Source organism: Papio anubis, chromosome 9 (assembly GCF_008728515.1).
Source record: "Papio anubis isolate 15944 chromosome 9, Panubis1.0, whole genome shotgun sequence".
Taxonomy (NCBI): domain Eukaryota; kingdom Metazoa; phylum Chordata; class Mammalia; order Primates; family Cercopithecidae; genus Papio; species Papio anubis.
In genome coordinates, this window is record NC_044984.1 from 86,581,011 (window position 1) to 86,603,353 (window position 22,343).

Consider the following 22,343-nt stretch of genomic DNA (forward strand, 5'->3'; position numbering starts at 1 on the left):
AATCTTGCAGGTGATGAAAAGCAAAAAGCAACCAATCTCTCTGTAGTGTTTAGCCTGTTCTTTTAAGACTATGGGTCACCTGCCCCGGGAAATTTCTAATTGAACAAGGAATCCATGGGGCAAAGTAAACGTTTTTTCAAAGGTGGGTCAGAATGGAACATTTCTATCTTCACTTCAACAGGGAAGCAATGAAATGTAATCCTTTTGAGTTATCACATTTTTGGTAGATGCTACCGTGGTCTCTTATCCTTATTTCATGAGATCCTTAGCCTGTGAATGTGTCCATGTTTTGACTTTAGAAATTTTTAAAGCATGTTATTCCTGTGTTGCCTCTAACACCTAAATATGTATACACAGAGCATCTTCATTCCTCAAATGTTTTTCAGCATGACCAGTGTGCAACTGATATTCACAGTTTATAGAACCTGTCTTCTAAGAAAAAATATTTTTAGCTAAACCTCTATAATCATGACAAGAGATTGATTAAAATGCCAAGATAAGAAACAATTTATTATAGAGAGAAGAAAAATTTCTCATCCAAAATATAGAAATCTGTACAACTTTGCCACAATCAATATACATGAACTGTACAAATTTACACCAGTTCATAATTTACCAAATAAAAGATGACTAACAAAGTTCACAAAATAGATGGTGGTTTGTGGAAAAGACTTTTACCCAATTAAGTACAAGGAAAGTTACAAACCAGACCTCCACTTTCTAAAAATAAGAAGTTTACTCAGTCTTAGAAAACTACAAGCTAGCAAATGTACAGAGAGCTGGCTGGTGCTACCACCACAGTTGAGACAGTGTCTTTTTTAAGGGTCTTTTTTAAAGCCTGTTGCCATGGCAGATTCTGGTCACTTGCTACTTTCAAGGCCAAAAACACAATACAAGGTCTGACCATTTCCCCAGGTCATGCTTACTAGTTTGTCTTTATGTACATTTATACATATTTTAAGTGCTAGGTAAAAGTCTTGTAAAATTTCCAGTACTACCATGTTTAAAACGTTCAGCTTTCCTATTGAGCTGCCAAAAAGGTTAACAGTAACAATTTTCAAGTGTAATAGTGCAAACTCCTCTGCGAGATTTACTGCAGAGAAAGGTTCTTTGAAATACAGATTTTCTTTAAAGGGACTGATGTAAAAATTCAGGTATGTCTGGGAGAAACTGAAACCACCCTAGGACTTCCCTCCCTAGCAAATAAAGTGATCATTTACTTGGACTCACAGGCTATTAAAATTAATCATTGAAAGGTACTGTCCAAACTATGGCACTGTCACTTAAAAAAATTTTTTTTACCATTCTATCTTGTGCCAGATCTTCACAGCTGTGACATGGTTTAAATTCCATAATCCATCCCCAAGAGGAGCCCACCCAAAGCAAAAATCAAATTTATCCATCATTATAAGATGATCCATCCACAGACTATATCTTAACCTGATACAGTCATCATATTGTAGTTTTTGGAAGGGCTCGTTCTGCCCAAGAGAAGTTCCTCCTTACAGCTGATTCGGCTGTCTACCATTTGCACGTTGCTGCTGTTTTGAGTGCTACCTCCTGCTGGTGAGGCTTCATACAGCACACAGATGGAGCCATCCTCTCCAATTCTGTAGGACACTTCGTAGGGGTCAACCCAGAGTGTGAGTTCACTTGGGAGAAGCCTGAACAGCTCCTGACTGCTCAGTCCGATCCGCTGTGCTGCCTGTCCAATCAGAGGATCCATTTTATGGTTGATGCGAATACAACGGTAACCCGATCCCTTGCATGGCTTTTCTGGGAACCAGTGATGTTTATAATGTTCTATAGAAAAAAAGAAGAACAGAGAAACAACGCTTAGGATCGTTAGCTCCCAGTGTGATTTCCTCCTACCCCAGGCTCCCTTGAGGAGCGAAAATGAAAACTATCAACTTTTTAAAATGTCCAGGATTGCATCCGTTGTTGTGTATGTGCGGGGATGGAGAAAAAGCGGGCAGGGTTTTAGAAATAACGCAGTAGTACGGGACAAAACAATCTCCAGGAACCAACTGGTTGAGCCGCCAAAACAGGAATCAGGCGCGCAGCCTCGGCCAGCCGGGAAACCAGTGGCACCTATGGCCAGGCGAGAAACTGTTTACTTTCTCCACCCCACCCCAGATGCACACAATGGAGTTGGTGGCTTTGGAGATGAGAAGCGCCACCGGACTGTTAAGCCCGAAGGGAAGAAAAACAAGCAACCCTAAACCACGCTCTGGGAAGGGCTGTAATTGTGCCGGTGACAAATCCGATGATTAATGGGCAGGAGCAGGAGGCGCGGGGAGACTGCACGTCCGTTCTGAGCTGGCTCCGGAGCAGTGGCGCGGCTTCCCACCCCGGGGCTGGGCCGCCGACCACGCAACGGTTGGAGAGGACTGAGGGAAGGGGGCGTCGAACCCACCCCAGCCCCGCGGCTCCTTTGTCCCTAAATCCGCCGACGGTCCTCGGACCGCAGCTCCCGCCTCGGTGGGTTTAAGTTTCTTTGTTGCGCGTGTTTTCTTCTCCACTCCGTTTTGCCAGCTGGGGGGAGGGGGCGCCCTCCGTCCAGCCCCCAAAGCCTCGCGGGGAGCCGGGGTTAGCGGCCACCCAGCGCGACCACACCGGTCCCGCGGTGGGGCCCAAGCGCGACCGGCCCCGGGACGCTGCCGAGGTTCCCGCAGCCCCGACGGCCGGACTCTGACCCAGGGATGTGGGGCCCGCGTCCCTCCGACGCCCTCGCCCTGCTCACCTGCCAGCAGCTCCTGCAGGCTCTGGCTGAAGGTCTGCAGCTGTCGCTCGCTCGTGAGCCCCTTGGTGCGGAGGAACTTGGAGATGAAGGACACGGCGGCGGCGATCTCGCCTATCATGGTGGCGGCCCGGGTGTAGAAGGGATGCATGGGGGCGGCGTGCGGGGACGGCCCGGGGCGGCCGGGGCTCGGCGGCGCGGCCCCGACGGCGGAGCGGCCACCCCGGGCTTCCTCACCGGGCAGAAGGCTGAGAGGAAGAGAGGGCGTGAGGGGCGGACGGCTACTTTTTTTTTTCTTTCTTTAGACTAAAAAAGTTATTTTCGAGACAGGAGGCGGCAGGAGAGAAGAACAGACGAGCGATGGCGGCCTGGTCACATCGCTCGGACCTCCCCAGCCGCCTCCGCCTCCAGCTCCGCAGCATCCGAATATCTCAACAGTCGCATTTCCAGCTCCGAGGGGCGAAGAGATGCAGGCGCCGTGCAGCACCCTTTATAGTGCCACGAAAAGGAAGTGGCGTAGCTGGAGCGTGACGGCCGACTCCAGCCAATCCGAATATCGCACCATTGTGACGCAAGCCGGTTCGGGGCCGAAAGGGGCGGGAAAAGAGTCCAGGAGGCGGGTCCAGAGACAGGGAAGAGAGGGAGGAGCTGACGTAATCCGCTTGTAAACAAATAAACCCGGAGTGGCGGCTGGAGACCCAGTTGCTGTGTCGAAGGACTGGGGGAAGCGAGAGTGCGCGTGTGAAAGCTCCGCCCCCAGCCCTAGCTCCGCCTTCCCGCTTCAGCAGGTCCGGGCTCTGCGCCAGTGCATCCTTCTGCAAGAGTGCGCTGCCTGGGCCCGCTTGCCCTGGAGTGTAAGTGCTGGATAAATAAGAGCCGCCTGGCGCAGGCTGTGTCTACTCTCGCGCCGCCTTCTCAGATCGGGCTGCATGTTCCCACTCCGTGTTTACATCTCGTTCCCGCTCCGAATCTCGGTGACTGGCTCGTCAAGCCGGAGGCGCGTGTGGTGCCGGGCGATGCGGGCTCCAGCGCTGTGTGTGCTGGCGGTGCGCTCCGCGAGTGCGGGGGAAAGTGGAGGGAACGGTCCCGCGGGGCGTTCAGTCCAGGGAAAAAGACTGCAGCCTCGGGGGGCCAGGATCCCTCGCAAAAGAGCTGCCAACGCCGCGGAGCCGTTTCTGCTCCACCCTAGGAGAGGAGTAGTGGAATATCTTTGTAAAAGTGTAATTGCAAAATAAGTAGGTTAGTAAGGCCATTTGTGGTTACTGTTTCAGTAACTTCAGCAGTCAATGAAGAGTGGAAACCTTACTGGATGCGGACAGGAGAGCCAGTTACTGAAGGCAAATATAATAACGCAGATCCTGTAAAGAGTGGTCTGTATCCAAAAAAAAAAAAAAAAATCTGTACAATGTATTTTAAAATTTGTGTACACAAAACCAAAGATTTTCTTTTTTACCTAGTCCAAATGCCCTCCTAGCCTGAGTCCTGCTCTTTATAAAAATAAAATAAAAAGAATTTGAAGCTTGTGAAAGTATTAAGTGTAGACATTTAAGTTTATTTGAAACCCTACCGAAAAAAAAAAAAAAAAAAAAAACTTAGAAACCAGTGTAGCAGGAAGGCGGGAGCCTGCTAAAACGATTAGGCCTAGGACAGGGTTAACCCCAACTCCATTAAGGAGAAGGGGGAAAAGAGAAAAAAAAGATGAAGGGAGGCAGGCAGATGGAGAAAGCAAACAGGAGGCAGAAGTTGAACTCTACCAGATGGAAATAAATATCCCGACCTTAGTTGGTCATCAATATTGCAAAACACACCACTTTGAGTTTTTTTTTTTTCTTTTTAATACTGAGCTAAAGGATATAGAAATGAAGCAAAAATATGACATTATAAAACAGGATAAAACGTTTTATTGTTTAAAAATATGTAAAACTTGATTTGAAAAAATAACTTCTAGATTTTTTCATTAGGACACATAACTAAATAGTTATGTGTGAAAAAATTAAAGATAGTGGGTTTTTTCTTCTAGAACTTTTCAGATAGAACTATGCTTAAAAATAATAATTTCACTGAAGGCATGAAATCTCTTTTACAACTCAAAAAGAAGATAGAGAAGCAAAAGAAAATTCATGAAATTACTGTAACATTAGAATAAGAACTCCTGGTCTCCCACCTAACCTGACTCATCCTTAGTTCCCTACGTTCACTTACATTGTCGTTCATGTGTCACTGAGTACAAATTAGAAGTCAAGTGAAAGTTTTTCTCTTCTAAACCTGGTCTCCAACTTGGCCTCTCGGTCATGTGCTTAAATTGACTCATCTAAAACACAGAAATATTAAATCAACAAAATGCTAGGATTGGACTCAGACTTCTCCCAAGCCCTTGTTCTCCACACTATTTTTAACTGCCTGCACTAGCAGCAGCAGGACCCCTTCTGAAAGCCTTATAAAACCAGTTGAACAGGGTTAACAGAAAGTTTAACCCACAGACTCAGGGAGAGTTACTTCCCGCCCTGAGTTTTTTTTTATTGTATATGTGTGTTTCCCACCTTAAATCATCCCATTAGGAGACAAATTGATTTGAGAAACTATAGCAATTTTTAACCTGGGAAATCTAGAGAGTACTCAGGAAAAAAACTGGAAATAAACATTAGTCTTAAACACAAGTCTTAGATGGTGCAGAATGTTAATTACTAATAGTTTTCAATTCCTGACATATACATACGTTTAGTCACATTTTCTGGAAGTTTTGTCAGGCCCTTCCCATCTGGGAAACAAGCAGGTATTTCTTGACACTTTTTGAATTATAAAGGCGCTTTCTGTGTTGTTATGCTAAGTTTACCAAGGCTCTTCCAAGTACTGTGTTATTATCATGCAATTTGATAGTAATTTATGAAATTTCCTTTTTTTTTTTTTTTTTTTTTTTGAGACACAGTCTCACTCAGTCACCCAGGCTGGAGTACAGTGGTGCGATCTTAGCTCACTGCAGCCACCGACTCCCGGGTTCAAGTGATTCTCCTGCCTTAGCCTCCTGAGTAGCTGGGATTACAGGCATGCACCACCACACCTGGCTAAATTTTGTATTTTTAGTAGAGATGGTGTTTCACCATGTTGGCCAGACTGGTCTCAAACTCCTGACCTCAGGTGAGCCACCCGCCTCGGCCTCCCAAAGTTTAGGGATTACAGGCGTGGGCCACCACGCCAGGCCTGTCTAATTAATTTCTAAAACTTAGAACATTTCTAATCAAAGTATTAAAAATCTTAGGAATGCTGTCAAAACAAATTCAAAAAAATGAACCTGGGTTTTAAAATAAGTCGACAAATAAAAGCACAACTATTAGATATTGTTTCCCCAGTTGGACCCGCCCTTTCCCTGAAGGCACATTCAGGGCCAGGGCCTTCCAGACCGAGCCAGAGGCAACCTGCCTGTTGCTAGTCAGCTAGCTGCAGTTACTAAAGTTGTGCCTATTATGCACCAACTTCCAGATAGAGTGCTAGGTATCTAGAAAACTCACAACCAATAAGTAAAAAGTCAAGTGAGAGAGTTCTTGATGGAGTGTTGATGGCAAGTAGAAACAGGGCATTTATTTATTTGTGTGTTTCGGGGCAGAGGAAAAATAAGAAAGCCCCGAAAGTGAACAATCTCAGCTAAGCCAATGAAAGTGATCCAAGATGAGTTCTCCTTGGAGGAAAGGAAAGGGCCTGATCTTGGAGTATCATAAAGGTATAAACCAAGGAGGATAAGTATTGTTGACAAAACTGGTAAATGGAGGCAGGCATAGGGTACTTGAGAGTATTTTTAGCAGGCAGATTATATGATCAGATTTATTTATCTTTAAATAATTTAGCTTTTCTTGTGGGTTTATGTCTTCAACTAGAGACCTATGCCTCTTATTTATCTATTTTTGGTTACCCACAGAAAGGAGGAGACCACTTTTAATTGCCTCCCCGCTAACACCTGACTTGCTTTGCTTGCGTAAGTATCCAAGGACACAAGCTGAGACATTTGCACTGGGTTTAGATCTACTGCGATTCAGAAAACACAAAAGAACTTGCAATCAGAGGGTGACACATAATGATTTTAGACAAAACTCAGTTTCTTCTTGTGGAAGCTATTCAGATTGTTTGGAGAGTGGGAGGAAAAAGGAGTGAAGCGTTGCTTAACAACAAAAGTAATAATGCAGGTTATTATCATTTTATCATTAACAATGCATCAGTGCTAAGTGTTTTACATGCTTTTTTTTGTTTTTGTTTTTTTTTGTTTTTTTGGTTTTTTTTTTGAGACTCACTCTGTTGCCCAGGCTGGAGTGTGGTGGTGCGATCACAGCTCACTGCAACCTCCGCCTCCTGGGCTCAAGCTCATCTTTCCACTCAGCTTCTTGAGTGGCTGGGACTACAGGCGCGTGCCACCACGCCTGGCTAATTTTTGTATTTTTTGGTAGAGACGGGGTTTCACCATGTTGCCTAGGTTGGTTGTAAACTCCTGGGCTCAAGCGATTCACTCACCTCAGCCTCCCAAAGTGCTGGAATTACAGGCATGAGCCACCGCACCCTGCCATGCTTTCTCATTTAATTCTCTAAGAAACTCAATCGAGTACAGTTGACAGCATTTAACATATGAGAATACACTCTTAAAGAAAATAAGTTATTTACCCAAGGTTTTACAACCAGATTTGAACTCTCAGTCGTGGACTACAAAATTTGAGCTCTAAATACCTGGTAGGGTTTTCAAGGGAGTTCCTGATACTGGCTTTCCTAAAAATGACCTTGAGAAAGAAAACCTGATAAAGTTAGAAGGCCATCTGGAGATGAGTAGAGATAGTAGAAGAAAAAAAAAATCAAAACTCAAGGCAGCTGAGGGGACATCTCATAGCTGACATAAACTGGAAGATACAGCTACATTTATTAAAAGGCCCACTGGAAAATGAAACAAAGAACATATTAAAATGTTAATCTGCCAAATAATTTAACTGGAATGAAAATTATCCCTAGGTACAGATAAGAGAAAGTAGCAAAAGTGCTTTCTATTTAAGACCATTTCAACTTTTCATTTCCCCTTTGGCCTAAATTGACAAGAGGAACCAGGGGCCTGGTCAGTTCCACAGTCTCTCTTACCCAGCAACTGAGGGGAGCCCTGGAGGGTTCGGTGGGGGAGGTGGGAGGGCAGCCAGGAGGGATGGTTTTGTGTCCCGGTCACTGTTGAATCTGATCAGTGGCCTCCAGGAATTCTCACTCAACTTTCTGTTGCATAGCTGCAGGGCCATTTCTCAAAGCTGGGCTCCTCCCCAGACCTTTTCCTTCCTGGTGCCAGAACCTCCTGGCCTATCTCTTTTTAAAGCTCTCACCTTCTATTTTGTCACAGAAGGCAACTCCCTGGGTTACTGAGTGTTTATCTGCACCTTCCCAGCTGCCAAAGACCTCTTCAATTTTAAGGTTTAACAGTAGATAGCCGGGCGCGGTGGCTCACGCCTGTAATCCCAGCACTTTGGGAGGCCGAGGCGGGTGGATCACGAGGTCAGGAGATTGAGACCATCCTGGCTGACACAGTGAAACCCTGTCTGTACTAAAAATATTTAAAAAATTAGCGGGGCGTGGTGGCGGGCGCCTGTAGTCCCAGTTACTCTGGAGGCTGAGGCAGGAGAATGGCGTGATCCCAGGAGGCGGAGCTTGCAGTGAGCCGACATCGTGCCACCGCACTCCAGCCTGGGCGACAGAGCAAGACTCCGTCTCAAAAAAAAAAAAAAAACCTGAAAAATCCCACATTTTTTTCAGGTATATATCGTATCCAATAGAAATCTCTTTCCTTAAAAGACAACGTTAGCACATCAATTGAATAGGTAAAAGCTGCCTTTAAAATGAACTAAGTTTTCAGTGAGTTGTTAATTGCTTCCTTTAGGTTCTATAGTCTGGGTAAACTCCATTCTTCCCAGTTTCTGAGACACTAAGCAAGCCAGAGATACTCTTGTCCAGTAATGGTGTCCACATTTTGCTCTCAAGAGAGGGGATAATACTCAGGAAGCTTGGTAGAATACCCACATAATCAAATGTTGGCATATTCTATACTTTATTTTTACTTTATTCTACACTGTATTTTTAGTTTTTCTTTTATTTTCAAAGAAAAACAGCAGGGCTGGGCGTGGAGGCTCACACCTGTCATTCCAGCCCTTCGAGAGGCCACAGCAGGAGGATAGCTTGAGGCCAGGAATTCAAGACCACCCTGGGCAACACAGTGAGAACCCCCTGTCTACAAAAAATAAATAATTTACCTGGGGTTGGTGGTGCATGCCTGTAAGTCCTAGCTACTTGGGAGGCTGAGGCAGGAGAATTTGAGGCTACAGTTAGCTATGATTGTGCCACTGCACCCCAGCCTGGGCAACAAGCGGGAACCTGTCTCAGAAAAAAAAGGAGAAGAAGAAGAAGAAGACAAAACAGCAACTTTTTTTTTTTAATGGAAACTCAAATATATAATCTCAAAGTAGATTAGAATTTAAGTGCATTAAATTCTAATGTACTTAATTTAATTTAATTCTAATTAGAATTTAATGCATTAAATTAAGTGCATTAAATTTTTGTATTTTTAGTAGAGAGGGGGTTTCACCCTGTTGGCCAGGCTGGTCTCTAACTCCTGACCTCAAGTGATCCGCCTGCCTCGGCCTCCCAAAGTGCTGGGATTACAGGCATGAGCCACCATGCCCAGCCAAATTGCATGTTTTTTCTGATGAGGATGAGGATAAAGTGAGAGCCTCCCCACTATTTTGTGTTCTCTTATCCATTTGCTTAATAAATACTTATTTTCCCTAAGTGAAGCAGAAGCAGTCTTCAGCTAGATAACATAGTGGGCCTTCTGAATCCTCAAGTTCTGCACTCAGGAATTCAACCAACCATAGATTGAAAATATTTGGAAAAATCCCTGGCACGGTGGCTCACAGCTGTAATTCCCGCATTTTGGGAGACTGAGGTGGGAGGATCGCTTGAGCTTAGGAGTTCGAGACCAGCCTAGGCAACATGGCGATACCCCATCTCTACAAAAAATATAAACATTAGGCATGGTAGTCCCAGCTACTTGGGAGGCTGAGGTTCGGGAGGATGGCTTGAGACTGGGAAGCAAAGGTTACAGTGAACCAAGATCGTGCCACTGCACTCCAGCCTGGGCAACAGAGGGAGACCCTGTCTCAAAAAAAAAAGAAAAGGAAAGGAAAATATTCGGGAAAAAACGAAACAATAAAAAATAACAATACAACAATAAAAATAATACAAAAAATTAAAATACAGTATAACAACTCTTTACATAGCATTTACATTTTATTAAGTGTTGTAAGCAATCTTGAGATGACTTAAATTACAGTCATGAGCATAGTGACATTTCAGTTAATTAGAGGCCGCTTATAAGAAGATTCTTCCCCTAAAATTATAATACCATATTTTTACAGTTCCTCTTATACATTTAGGTATGTTTAGATACACGAATACCATTGTGTTACTATTGTGTACAATATTCAGTACCTTAACATGATGTATAGTTTGTAGGCTAGGAGAAGAGGCCATATACCATATGCCCTAGGTGTGTAGCAGGCTCTACCATCTAACTTTGTGTAAACACACTCGATGATGTTGGTACATGATGAAATCGCCTACTGACACGTTTCTTAGAACTTTCTTTAAGCAATGCATGACTGTATACAAGAGGATGTGCATAGGTTGTATGCACATACTATGCTATTTTATACTGGGGACTGGGGTGGGGCATCTTTTAATTTTGGTATCCTTGGAGGTTGGGGACCCAATTCTCTGAGGATACCCAGGGAGAGCTGAGTTCACAGTCTGATGTGGTTGAATGTCGTTGGGTCAAAGAAAACAATTCCCCAAAATATGACACTTCGCCATACTGACTGCTTTGAAAATTGAAAGTTCTGAAAAATTAACCTCAGAACCACAGTATCTCTGTGGCCTTTCTTCTTTCTCCCTGCCTCTCATATCCTCTTTCCCAAAGCACCAGGAGAGACTCTGGAATTTCCTTATCTGACTAAGAAAGCTTAAATGCAGTTGTCTTAATACTTCCTCCCAAGAAATCTGGTCAAATAACCAGGAAAGATCAACCACCAGAGAAGAGCAGAAGCTGAAGTTACTATGCTAAGACAGATTTTTCATCTATTCTTCTGAGCGCAGCTCCAAGCAATTACCTGGGGGACTCTATCTGTGAAATATGACAATGGTTGTTTTTGCCCAGATCCACTCCTCACGTTCCCATAGTGTCTGCCTTCAGACAGTCTCCCTAACCTATCCATTCTCCCGAATGAGTTAATACCTACCAGAACAATTATCTACATTTCCCATCTCCCCTTGAGAAAGGGTATATAAGCATCTGAATCTGTGATATTCTGAAATATACATTTGGTTTCCCTCCTGCTTCCTGGAATACAACCCCTAAAATCCTTGGAATCTCCAAAGTTCTTTCTTTTTGTATGCTAAACTAGACTGATCGCTTCAGGGTGGGACTGGTCACCTGAAAGCCAAAAGCATGATTAGAGGGTTGGGACTTTCAGCCCTACCTTCCAACTTCCATCGAGGGGAAAGGGGCTGAAAGTCCACTTGCTCACCAATGGGTTAATCAGTCATGCTTATGTAATGAGGACACCATAAAAACTCAAAAGGACAGGGTTCAAAGAGCTTCCAGATAGCTGAACATATGGAGTTTCCTGGAGGGTGGTGGGCCCAACGAGGGAATGGAAATTCCATGCCCCTTCCCCTATACCTCACCCGCCCAGATAGAAGGTCTTGGGAATCTCAACTTGAAGCCAGTAGACCAGAAGTTCCAGAGGCCTGCTTCTTGATGACTAGATAATGAAAAGAAAAGAAAAAAAAAAAAAGAAGAAGAAAGAAAGGAAGAAAGAAAAAGAAGTTCCAGAGGCCTGAACTTGCTACTGGTGTTTGGGGTGGTGGGCAGTTTTGGGGTCTGAGCCCTCAACATGTAGGATCTGACACGATCTCCAGGTAGATAGTACTGGAATTGAATTGAAGGACACCCTTTTGTGTTCCCTGTAGAAGTGATTGGTTGGTTGATGGTGGAGAGAAATTCCCACATATTTTGGGGTCACAGAAGTCTTCTGTGTTGGTTGTTATTGTGTTGGTTTAAAAGCAGAGGAAAACATGGTTTTAGAATTTTTCTGAAACAGTACCACACTGGGTATTATGGTAATTACTCTGTGATTTCCGCCCCATGCGTGTTAATAAATTTGCATACCTATTCTCCTGTTTTACCTGTTGTCAAATTTTCAGTGAACCTTCAGGGGGCAAAGTGAAAGTTTTCCCTTTGACCCTAAAATATGAAAGCAAAGCATCCTTTTATTAGCATTAAAGCATGTATTAAAAACATTCCGTATTTGCATGGTTTTTATTTAAACCTTCATCAAGCAAAATGTAGAAAACATTATCTTCTGAAAGCCAATTTGAATTTTAACTGTAATGCTAATCATCAAACTCGAAGAATGGTTGCCATGTGTTTTTTGTTGTTGTTGTTTGTTTTTAATGTCCGACCCTACTGCTTATTTCACAAGTAAATATAAAAAGCAAAACAGTAGTAAAAGATAAACCATTAGAGTACTCAAGGAATGGTTCTTTTCTTGGTTTTCTCCCTTGTAGAAACAAAGCTGACTGTACACTATTTAGATGATGGGAGATTGTAATAGTTAAGAGAACTTCTATCTTTATACTCAAAAAGTTCTATCCTTAGTCCCTTTGAACAGATGACGATCTTGCCTTTTTTTTAAGGAGCTTTATTGAGATATATTTTACATATTATAAAATCCTCCCATTCAAGTGTACAATTCAGGGATTTTTAGTTAATTTACTGAGTTATGCACCATTACTATAATCAGTTTCAGAACATTTTCATAACCTCTGATACAATTTCAACTTGCCCCCAGCCTCCTGCCCCCTGCCCTGCCACTGTCCACCTCCTCCTCCACCCCACCCCCAGGAAACTGCTAGTCTATTTTCTGTCTCTATAGATTTGCTTATTCTGGAAATTTCTTATAAATAAAGTCGTACAGTAAGTGGTCTCTTGTGTCTGACTTATTTTGCTTAGCACAATGTTTTTGAGAATCATCCATGTTTATCATGTATCAATAACTCACTATTGATGTACTTACCTATTTTGCAGTTGTATCTTCCCAGAATTTTCCCCTGAGGAAAACTATCTATCAGGAAAGCTTAATTTTATAGTTGCATGCCAGGCTCCACAGACTTTTGAAGGGTATTTCTACTTCTTTCCATGGCCTTTCCCTTTCAAACATTCTTCTCTCTTATCTAACGCCTTCAAGATGTCATTTCTCTATGGCTTAACCTAGGCAGTCCCCTCCTAGCCCCTTACCTGATGCAGGATTGATCGTGCTCACTTGTGGTGCCTAGCATATTTCATATACCCACACCCACACCCCAACATCCAACTGCACAAGGAATAGGTTAGCTGAATGAGAGGGAAAGCTGCTTATTCAAGACACTCACTTCCTGGTAGTCCTCAGGAGAGGGAGAGACACACATTTCAGATTGGAAAGAGAGTAATGAGCGGACTGTGGTTACATCATCCAAGGACAAATATTCGCCAGATAATTTAGCCAAGAGGATTTAACTAAACAGTTAAGCTCTTAACAGAAACTTTATTTAGGCTCATTCTAACAAACATGATCAGCAGACAAGTTCTTTTTAGAGAAAGTTCTCTTTCATCTGGCTAAAAAGAAGGAACACATTTAAACCAAAACAGGAACTACTCTGGCAATATATGTGTGCAAAAATAAGCACCCTATGGGGTTCTTTTTAAATTAGCCAGAATGCACAGAGAAGTCTTTGAAAAGAAAACTCTGGGGGGAAAACCATTTTTCTTGATTTCATAAACACTCATTGTTTAATTATCTAAAGAAAAGGCAAACGTATGATTAAATTCCCCCACCTCCTAAACTGATGAACTCTTAGTTCACCTCCTCTCCCCAGCCTGATGTACTTAAGGAGGCAGGAGGAGTAACTTAAAAACCAGCCTACCAGAGAAGCAAGAAGTGGCCTAGGAGGTCCTAGCCTCAAACTGGATGCACACACGTAAGGCTACACCCTGCAGGTCTGGCACAGAAAGTAGTGTTGCCAAGTTGCTGCCACAGTATATTAATATGCTATTTACATTTCGTAAGCAGTGGATAACTGGCTTCAGTTTATTTTGCTAACTTAAAAAAAAAAAACTATTAACTTCTAGGACATCACACCTACCCCTTTCCTCTCCCCCATGAGCAAGACAGTCATAGAATTTCAATCAGGACCCTTAGAACCTCTGAGACCAGCTGTAGCTTCCATCCTTACCAATTGTTCAGATATAGCCAAAGAAGTGCTATTTATATGCTTTTCTGGACTTACTCTGATGAGAAGAATGAGTCTTAAACAGAGTCAAGATGCAATTATGTGGCTTATGTGACTGGGTGCGGTGGCTCACCCTGTAGTCCCAGCACTTTGGGAGGCTGAGGCAGGAGGATTGCTTGAGTCCAGGAATTTGAGACCAGCCTGGATGACATAGTGAGATCTTATATCTAAAACAAAAACAAAAAACAAACTTGAAGAGACTTGATATGAAGCAAATACTTTTTTGATCCTCCTACCTGAGCCCCCCAAGTAGCTGAGACTACAGGCATATGCCATCATGCCCAGCTAATTTATGTATTTTTAGTAGAAATGGGGTTTCACCATGTTGCCCAGGCTATGAAGCAAATACTCAACAGATTTAAAAATTAAAAAAAAGGCTAATAAGCTGTGTAAATAAGATAGGAAGAAATTTTACCAGAAATGTGGGTTTGGAGAGCATTGCTATAAATAAACAATAAATTTATTTTTGAGCTTCCTGGTATCAATTAAGAAAAAAGAAATGCAATAAAGTATATTGCTTTCTTTAAAAAAAAAAAAAAGAAAAAAGGCTATCAAAAAAAAAATATTAGCATTACGCTCAAGTTAGTGGATCACTTCTTAATTAGATCTTGATAGAAGGAACAACTTCACATAATTTTGTAAGACATTCATGCTTCAGGTTGCGCACCTTTTTTTGTGTGTGTGATGGAGTCTCGCTCTGTCACCCAGGCTGGAGTGCAGTGGTGCAATCTCGGCTCACTGCAACTTCTGCCTCCCAGGTTCAATTCTCCTCTCTCAGCCTCCCAAGTAGCTGGGACTACAGGTGCGCACCTAATTAGGTGCCTGGCTAATTTTTTGTATTTTTAGTAGAGACGGAGTTTCATTATGTTGGTCAGGCTGGTCTCAAACTCCTGACCTTAAGTGATCTACCCGCCTCAGCCTCCCAAAGTGCTGCGATTACAGGCGTGAGCCACCATGCCCGGCCCAGGTCACTCACTCTTAATTTGACTCCCAATAACTACCGAGTACAAATTTACTGCAAAATGTCTGATGTGTAAGTGTTCTAATTGTTCATAAATTCATTCCATGAATTTGACTGTCTGCTCTGTATCAGGTACTTGCTAAGCACTGGAGCTACATCCACTTACAGAAAAAAATCTGTCCTACACTTTATGGAATCTAGTAGAAACACAAAACTAAGGAAATAGCATAAACAAGTAGATATTTGCTATTCTGAAAACTGCTGTGGAAGAAAAATAGAGAAGCTATGAAAGTCTAACCTAGATAGGGACAGGGCAGAGGGACGCCACAGAAGTCTTTCCTAAAACAGTGACTTTTACTGAAGGATGTGTTGGAATTAACCTGGATGGAGGGTGGCAGAATAAGAGCTGCTGTTCAGACTAAGAAAACAAGTGTTCAAAGGGGACAGAGGTATGTTCAGAGTGGAAGTGTTTGATCTCCTAGTGAAGAGAATGAAACGAGAGACACCAAAGATAAGGCTGGAAAACTATGCGAGGTCAGAATCTGAAGCACCTTGTGATTGTATTTAAGATATTCATCATATCCAAAGAATGAGGAAGATGTTACCCAAGAGTTTTAAACCAAGCAATGACATGATCAGATTTGCCTGTTAAAAGTTACACTCACTGGGTGGGGCATGGTGGCTCATGCCTGTAATCCCAGCACTTTGGGAGGCTGAGGCGGGCAGATCACTTGAGGTCAGGAGTTTGAAACCGGCCTGGCCAACATGATGAAATCCTGTCTCCAGTAAAAATAAAAAATTAGCTGGGTGTGGTGGCGGACGCCTGTAATCCCAGCTACTCAGGAGGCTGAGGCAGGAGAATCTCTTCAACCCGGGAGACAGAGGTTGCAGTGAGCCGAGACTGTGCTACTACACTCCAGGCTGGGCGACAGTGCAAGACTCTGTCTCAAAACAAACAAACAAAAACATTCATTAAGCAATGGGGGCAAAGCATTCTAATATTATGAAAATGTGAAGGTAAAGATCTGCTCCTTATTTGCTTTTCAGGAGAGATATGAGCTCTGTAGGTAAGGCTGGATCCCTTAAGAATGCAAGACTGCATCCCTTTAGATCTGCTCAAATATTCAATAACACTGTACTTGAAGCCCCAGAAATCGAGATCAGTAATGGTCAAAACTTGTTCTATAAAGGGCTAGGTAGTACATACTTTTTGACTTTGTGGGCCAGAGGAGCTTTGTCACAACTACTCAATTCTGTAAATTTTTTTCCATTTAAATTTCATCAATGTTTATATATCTAGAGGGTATAACACAGATTTCTTACGTGCAGATACTGCGTAATGGTGAAGTCTGGGCTTTCAGTGTGTCCATCACCTGAATAGTCAACATTGTACCCAACAGGTAATTTTTCAGCCCTCCTACCTTTTGGAGTCTCCAGTGTCTAGTATTCCACTCTATATGTCCATGTGCACCCATTGTTCAGCTCCTACTGATAAATGAGAACATGTGGTATTTGACTTCCTATTTCTGAGCAATTTCACTGAGGATAATGAACTCCAGTTTCACCCACATTGCTGCAAAAGACATGATTTCATTCTTTTTATGGTTGAGTCACATTCCATAGTATATATGCCACATTTTCTTTATTCATTCACTTATGGACATGTAGGTTGATTCCATATCTTTGCTGTTGTGAATAGTGCTAGAAAAAACATATGAGTGAAGATATCTTTTTGATGTAATACTTTCTTTCCTTTTGGGTGCCTACTTAGTAGTAGGATTACCAAACTAAATGTTTTATTTTTAGTTGTTTGAGGAATCTCCATGCTGTTTCCCATAAATGTTGCACACATTTACATTCCCACCAACAGTGTATAAGCATTCCCTTTCCGCCAAGTCCTTGCCAACATCTGTTGCTTTTTGACTTTTCAATAATAGCCATTCTGACTGGTGAAAAATGATACCTCATTGTGGTTTTAATTTGCATTTCTCTGATGATTAGTGATATTGAGCTTTTTTTATATATGTTTATTGGCCACTTGTTTGTCTTTTTTGAAAATTGTCTATTCATGTCTCTTTTTTTAATTTAATTTTATTTTAAGTTCCAGGATACATTTGCAGGATATGCAGGTTTGTTACATAGGTAAACGTATGCTATGGTGGTTTGCTGCACAGATCATCCTATCACCCAGGTATTAAGCCCAGCATGCATTAGCTATTTATCCTGATGTTCTCCCTCTCCCTGTTCATGTCTTTTTCTTTTGCCTACTTTTTTTTTTTTTTTTTGAGGTGGAGTCTCATTCTATCCCCTAGGCTGGAATGCAGTGGCACAATTTTGGCTCACTGCCACCTCTGCCTCCCTGGTTTAAGCAATTCTCCTGCCTTTCAGCCTCTTGAATAGCTGAGACTACAAGTGCCCACCACCATGCCTGGCTAACTTGTATTTTTAGTAGAGAGATGGGGTTTCACCATGTTGGCCAAGCTGGTCTTGAACTCCTGACCTCAGATGATCCACTCGCCTCGGCCTCCCAAAGCACTGGGATTATAGGCGTGAGCTACTGTGCACAGCACTTTTTTTTTTTGAGACAGGGTCTTGCTCTGTCACCCAGTGCAGTGGCAAGATCTCGGCTCACTGCAGCCTCAACCTCCTAGGCTCAAGTGATCCTTCTTCCTTAGCCTCTCAAGTGGCTGGGACTACAGGTGCATGCCACAATGCCTGGCTAATTTTTTGCATTTTTTTTTTTTTGTAGAGATGGGGTCTTCCTATGTTGCCCAGGCTGGTCTCAAACTCCTGGGCTCAAGGGATCCTCCCACCTAGGCCTCCCAAAGTGCTATGACTACAGACATGAGCCACTGCACCCAACCTTTACCGAGTTTTTAATGGAATTATTTGGTTTTTCCTTGTTGAGCTCTTTGAATACCTTGTAGATTCTGGACATTAGCTTTTTGTCAGATCCATAGTTTGCAAATATTTTTTCCCATTCTGAAGGTTGTCTCTTTACTCTGTTGATTATTTCTTTTAAGCTTTTTAGTTTAACAGAATCCTGTTTGTCTATTTTTGTTTGTTGTATTTGCTTTCGAGGACTTGGTCATACATTCTTTGCCTAGGCTAATGTCCAAAATAGTTTTTCCTATATTTTCTTCTAGGATTTTTATAGTTTCAGGTCTTATGTTTATGTCTTTAGTCCATCTTAAGTTAATTTTTGTATATGATGAGAGGTATGAATCCAGTTTCATTCTGAATATGGCTATCCAATTTTCTCAGCACTATGGGTGTCCTTTCTCCAGTGTATATTCTCGTTGACTTTGTTGAAAATCAGTTGTTTATAGGTATGTGGCCTTATTTCTGGGTTCTCTATTCTGTTCCATTGATGTATGTGTCTGTTTTTATACCAATACCATGCTGTTTGAGTTACTCTATAGTCCTTTGGTATAATTTAAAGTTAGGTAATGTGATACCTCCAGCTTCATTCTTTTTTCTTAGGGCTGCTTTGGCTATTTAGGCTCTCTTTTGGTTCTATATGAATTTTAGAAGTTTTTTTTTTTTTTTTTTTGTTTTCTTTTTTTTTTTCCCCCTCATTCTCTGGAAAACAACTTTGGTAATTTGATGAGGATTGAGGTGAATCTGTAGATTGCCTTGGACAGTATGGTCACTTTATCAACGTTGATTGTTCCAATCCATGAGCGTGGGATGTTTTTCCATTTGTTTGTGTCATCTATGATTTCTTTTATCCGTGTTTCATAGTTCCTCTTATAGAGATTTTTCACCTCTCTATATGAATAAATATATTCATTTATTTTTTATTTTTGTAGCTATTGTAAATAGGATTGCCTTCTTGATGTGGTCCTTGGCTAGATCATTATTGGTGTACAGAAACACTACTGATTTCTGTACATTAATTTTGTATCCCGAAACTTTACTCAATTCATTTATCAAATCTAATAGTGTTTTGGTGAGGTCTTTAGGATTTTCTAGATAAAAGATCATATCTTCAGCAAACAGGGATAATTTGACTTCCAATTTGACTTCGTCTTTTCCAATATGCATACCTTTTATATTTTTCTCTTGCCTGATTACTCTGATAAGGACTTCCAGTACTGTATTTAATAAGAATGGTGAAAGTGGTCATCCTAGTTCTGTGCATTTGCATTTGTATTTCTGTGGTATCATCAACTCTGCTGTTATAGTGTGGAAGCAGCTATAGACAATTCAAGTTTGGCTGTGTTCCAGTAAAGGTTTATTTACAAAAACAGAAGAGAGCAGATTTAGCTCTTGGGCAATACTTTGTCTATCCCTCATCTAGATCAACAAGCATCAAAGAAATGATCACTATTGTCCTCTAGGTATGGGGATTTAAAAAGCGGGGGAAAAAGAGATGATCATGATAGAAGATTTTGGAGGCCAGAGTAACCATCTAAGCAAAAACACTTTTAACAGGATAACTTTACTCCCTTAGGGCTTTAGTTTTGAGCAGTACTGCATTGTGATGGGATTGCCAGTATTAATTAAGGACAAAACGCACCTTTTGTGAGCTGAACAAATTGACCTCATGAACAGAATTATCATCCATGTAGATTCTGAAGTTTATAAGCTCTTTAGAGGCAAGGATTTGTGTCTGTTTTGGTCAATGTTTTTTCTTGTTGTTGTTGTTAGTTTCTTTTTTGTTGTTTTTGGTTTTGTTTTTATCCCAACTGGATGAAAGGATACCCATTTTGTGAATAGAATAAGATGTTAATGAGGTGTACTTCACAAGGCGAATGTTTAATTAATGACCTTTCAGCAATACAGCTCTTGAAAAGTCATATCACTATTGGTAAAACTCCTTTTAATTCCCAGCATAAAGACTTTTTAACCCAAATACATTAAATATACACACTAAGAGAAATTGTGTGAACATTATGATTCCAGGTATGAACACAGTCACCAAGTCACTCAGCAGAGTTTCTAGTCAAAATATCACAGGAAAAAAAAATTAAATGGAATCCCCTATTTGGATAATCCCAGACATGTTTGTTTTGCTTGTGAACACCAAGCAAGATATGAAGATGTAGCATCTTCATCTCTTATAACCCTTTGGTCTGTGTGTGCATGCACTATTTCCATTCGGTGTATGTACATTGTTTGTGCTTTGCTTTTTTGTGCCTGAAAAATGATGTTTAAAGCTTATTTTAAGCAAAACTGACCTCGGTAATAAGATTCTTCAAAATATTAAAAAATTCATAAGAAAAATAGTGCAAAAAGAAGGAGCTTTCTAAATCCAGATTTTCTCACTTCTTTCCCGCACGTCCATCACCCACTATCAAGTCATCTCTTTCTCCTTCACTGAGTACAAAAATTATTTGTTGGATTACTATGCTTGATTACTTTCAAATTCTTTATTATTACTTACACAGATGTACTTTTATTATAAACATGTATGGAGACATATGAAATATGTATATAATTTTTTGAAAATTATTTGGGAATCTTAGGTTAAGATGTACTACATAAAAAACTTTCTCATTAAAATGAATGAAGTTTATTTTGTTTTGTTTAAAGAGGTTACTTAAAAGCAGGGCTTTAAGAAATTAACCTTATTAATCAAGGTATAGGTCAATCAGTGTCCTTTGTAATCCAATGTATTTTAATTAGTACATTATAAAAATATTGTTCAGAGAAAAAGTTTATACTCTGACACTGCTAAAAAGCTCTATGACACACACACACACACACACACACACACACATCCTAGGCCTGAATCCTAGAACAGTACCTATATTCACTAGGGACTCAATAAATATTTCTTGAATACCAAATGACTTTTCACCCATAGAAACAATACTGGTTTTGTTAAAAAGATGCTAAACTATTTAGACAAAAGTTGTTTAAAAAGTGTCATGATGATACCTACAGCATAAAAATCTTCTCTTTAGATAAGGAACAGCGTTGAACTTGATGTTTTTTATGGCAGAAAAGCATACAAAACACAAAAATCTGCATCATGTTAGTGTAAATGCTTCGAAGGAGAATTAAAGACAAAGAATGATTTCAATCACATTTAGAATTAGAATTTGCTCAAAGAAGTACATAACTACCCAGCACTGAGACTGTTTTGTTCACCAGTACATTCACAGCACTTAATATAGTGCTTGGTAAATAGTGGCATCAATAAATATTTGAGGAATGAATGAACTCTGAAATTCTGTGGCAGTAAAAGCTCTGATGGAAGATTAAAAATCTTGAATCAATATCAAAATCATATGGCCTGGCTAAGTGGTACCTGTCTATGGAATCAAAGACTGATGAGAGATCTATAAATATTGCAGAAGGAGTCTTGGGTTATTTTTAACTGCATTTCCCCCTCATCCCCTATAGATTTAAAAGTACCAAAAAGGTCAGTAGCAGAATAGCGCTGTTCCAAATGTTCTTTCTTTTGCAGGCAGAATATTAAATGAAGAAGCCAGACCTACAACACATAGAAAAGAAAGCTAGTTCAGAATGTTGAGAGACTTGGGAGCTGATTGATTGAAGGTGGCAATTAGAAGGCTGCCCTTTTTAAAGATAAAGGCTGATACTGTGACTCTGTCCCAGGGGAACTAAGTAAAGAACTCCTCAGAGATGTGGGACCACTGTTCAGAACAAGATTTGGAGAGCTGGGGCAGAGAAGATTTTACCTTGGGGATTTCTTCAGCTGGGAGTAGTAAACTGGTTATGCCTTAATGAGTGAAGTTTGTCAGATTTTAAGATATGATGTTATTATGCCTTTTAAAAGAATGAGGTAGAGTATACCAACTGATTTGGAGTTCTTTCCAGCATTTTAAGGTCTTTAAAGAAAACAAACTGGAGAAAAATAAATAAATATAGATCATGCTGTACATATAGTATTTGTGTGTGTGTGTGTGTGTATCAAAGGATTATATATACATAGAAAAAGTTTAAGGCAACACATCAAGGGGGTACTCCTCTGAGGGGTATTTTTAGAGAAGTGGATAGTTATTTACTTTTTATAATCCTGAGTATTGACTTTCTAGATGAAAGAAAGTTAGATTGCTACATTGTATATAAAACAAATCCTATTTGAATTGCATTACTAAAATAAAGACCAATAAAAGAAAAATCAGGAAACGTGTAGATTTACAAGTGTGACTTTCTTTGTTTGTGGTGCTGTAACAGATACCATAAACGGGGTAACCTATAAACAACAAACACTTATTTCCCACAGTTCTGGAGACTGGGAAGTCCAAGATCAAAGCACCAGCAGATCTGGTGTCT

The 22,343-nt window shown here is 41.1% G+C and overlaps 1 protein-coding gene and 1 long non-coding RNA gene across 2 annotated transcripts; one reads left to right on the plus strand and one right to left on the minus strand.

Annotated features, from left to right (window-relative positions):
* Positions 1 to 483: 483 nt before the first annotated feature.
* Positions 484 to 3,978, minus strand: BTG1 (BTG anti-proliferation factor 1). Its single transcript, XM_003906945.4, has 2 exons — positions 2,744 to 3,978; positions 484 to 1,803 (listed from the first exon to the last, which is right to left on the minus strand). The coding sequence occupies exons 1-2, from the start codon at positions 2,889 to 2,891 to the stop codon at positions 1,436 to 1,438; spliced, it is 516 nt and encodes a 171-aa protein (XP_003906994.1). The 5' UTR covers positions 2,892 to 3,978; the 3' UTR covers positions 484 to 1,435.
* Positions 3,979 to 5,870: 1,892 nt separating this feature from the next.
* On the plus strand, positions 5,871 to 21,952 carry LOC110740734. Its single transcript, XR_002515770.2, has 2 exons — positions 5,871 to 6,707; positions 21,511 to 21,952. It is a non-coding gene; the product is annotated as an uncharacterized LOC110740734 (long non-coding RNA).
* The last annotated feature ends 391 nt before the right edge of the window (positions 21,953 to 22,343 follow it).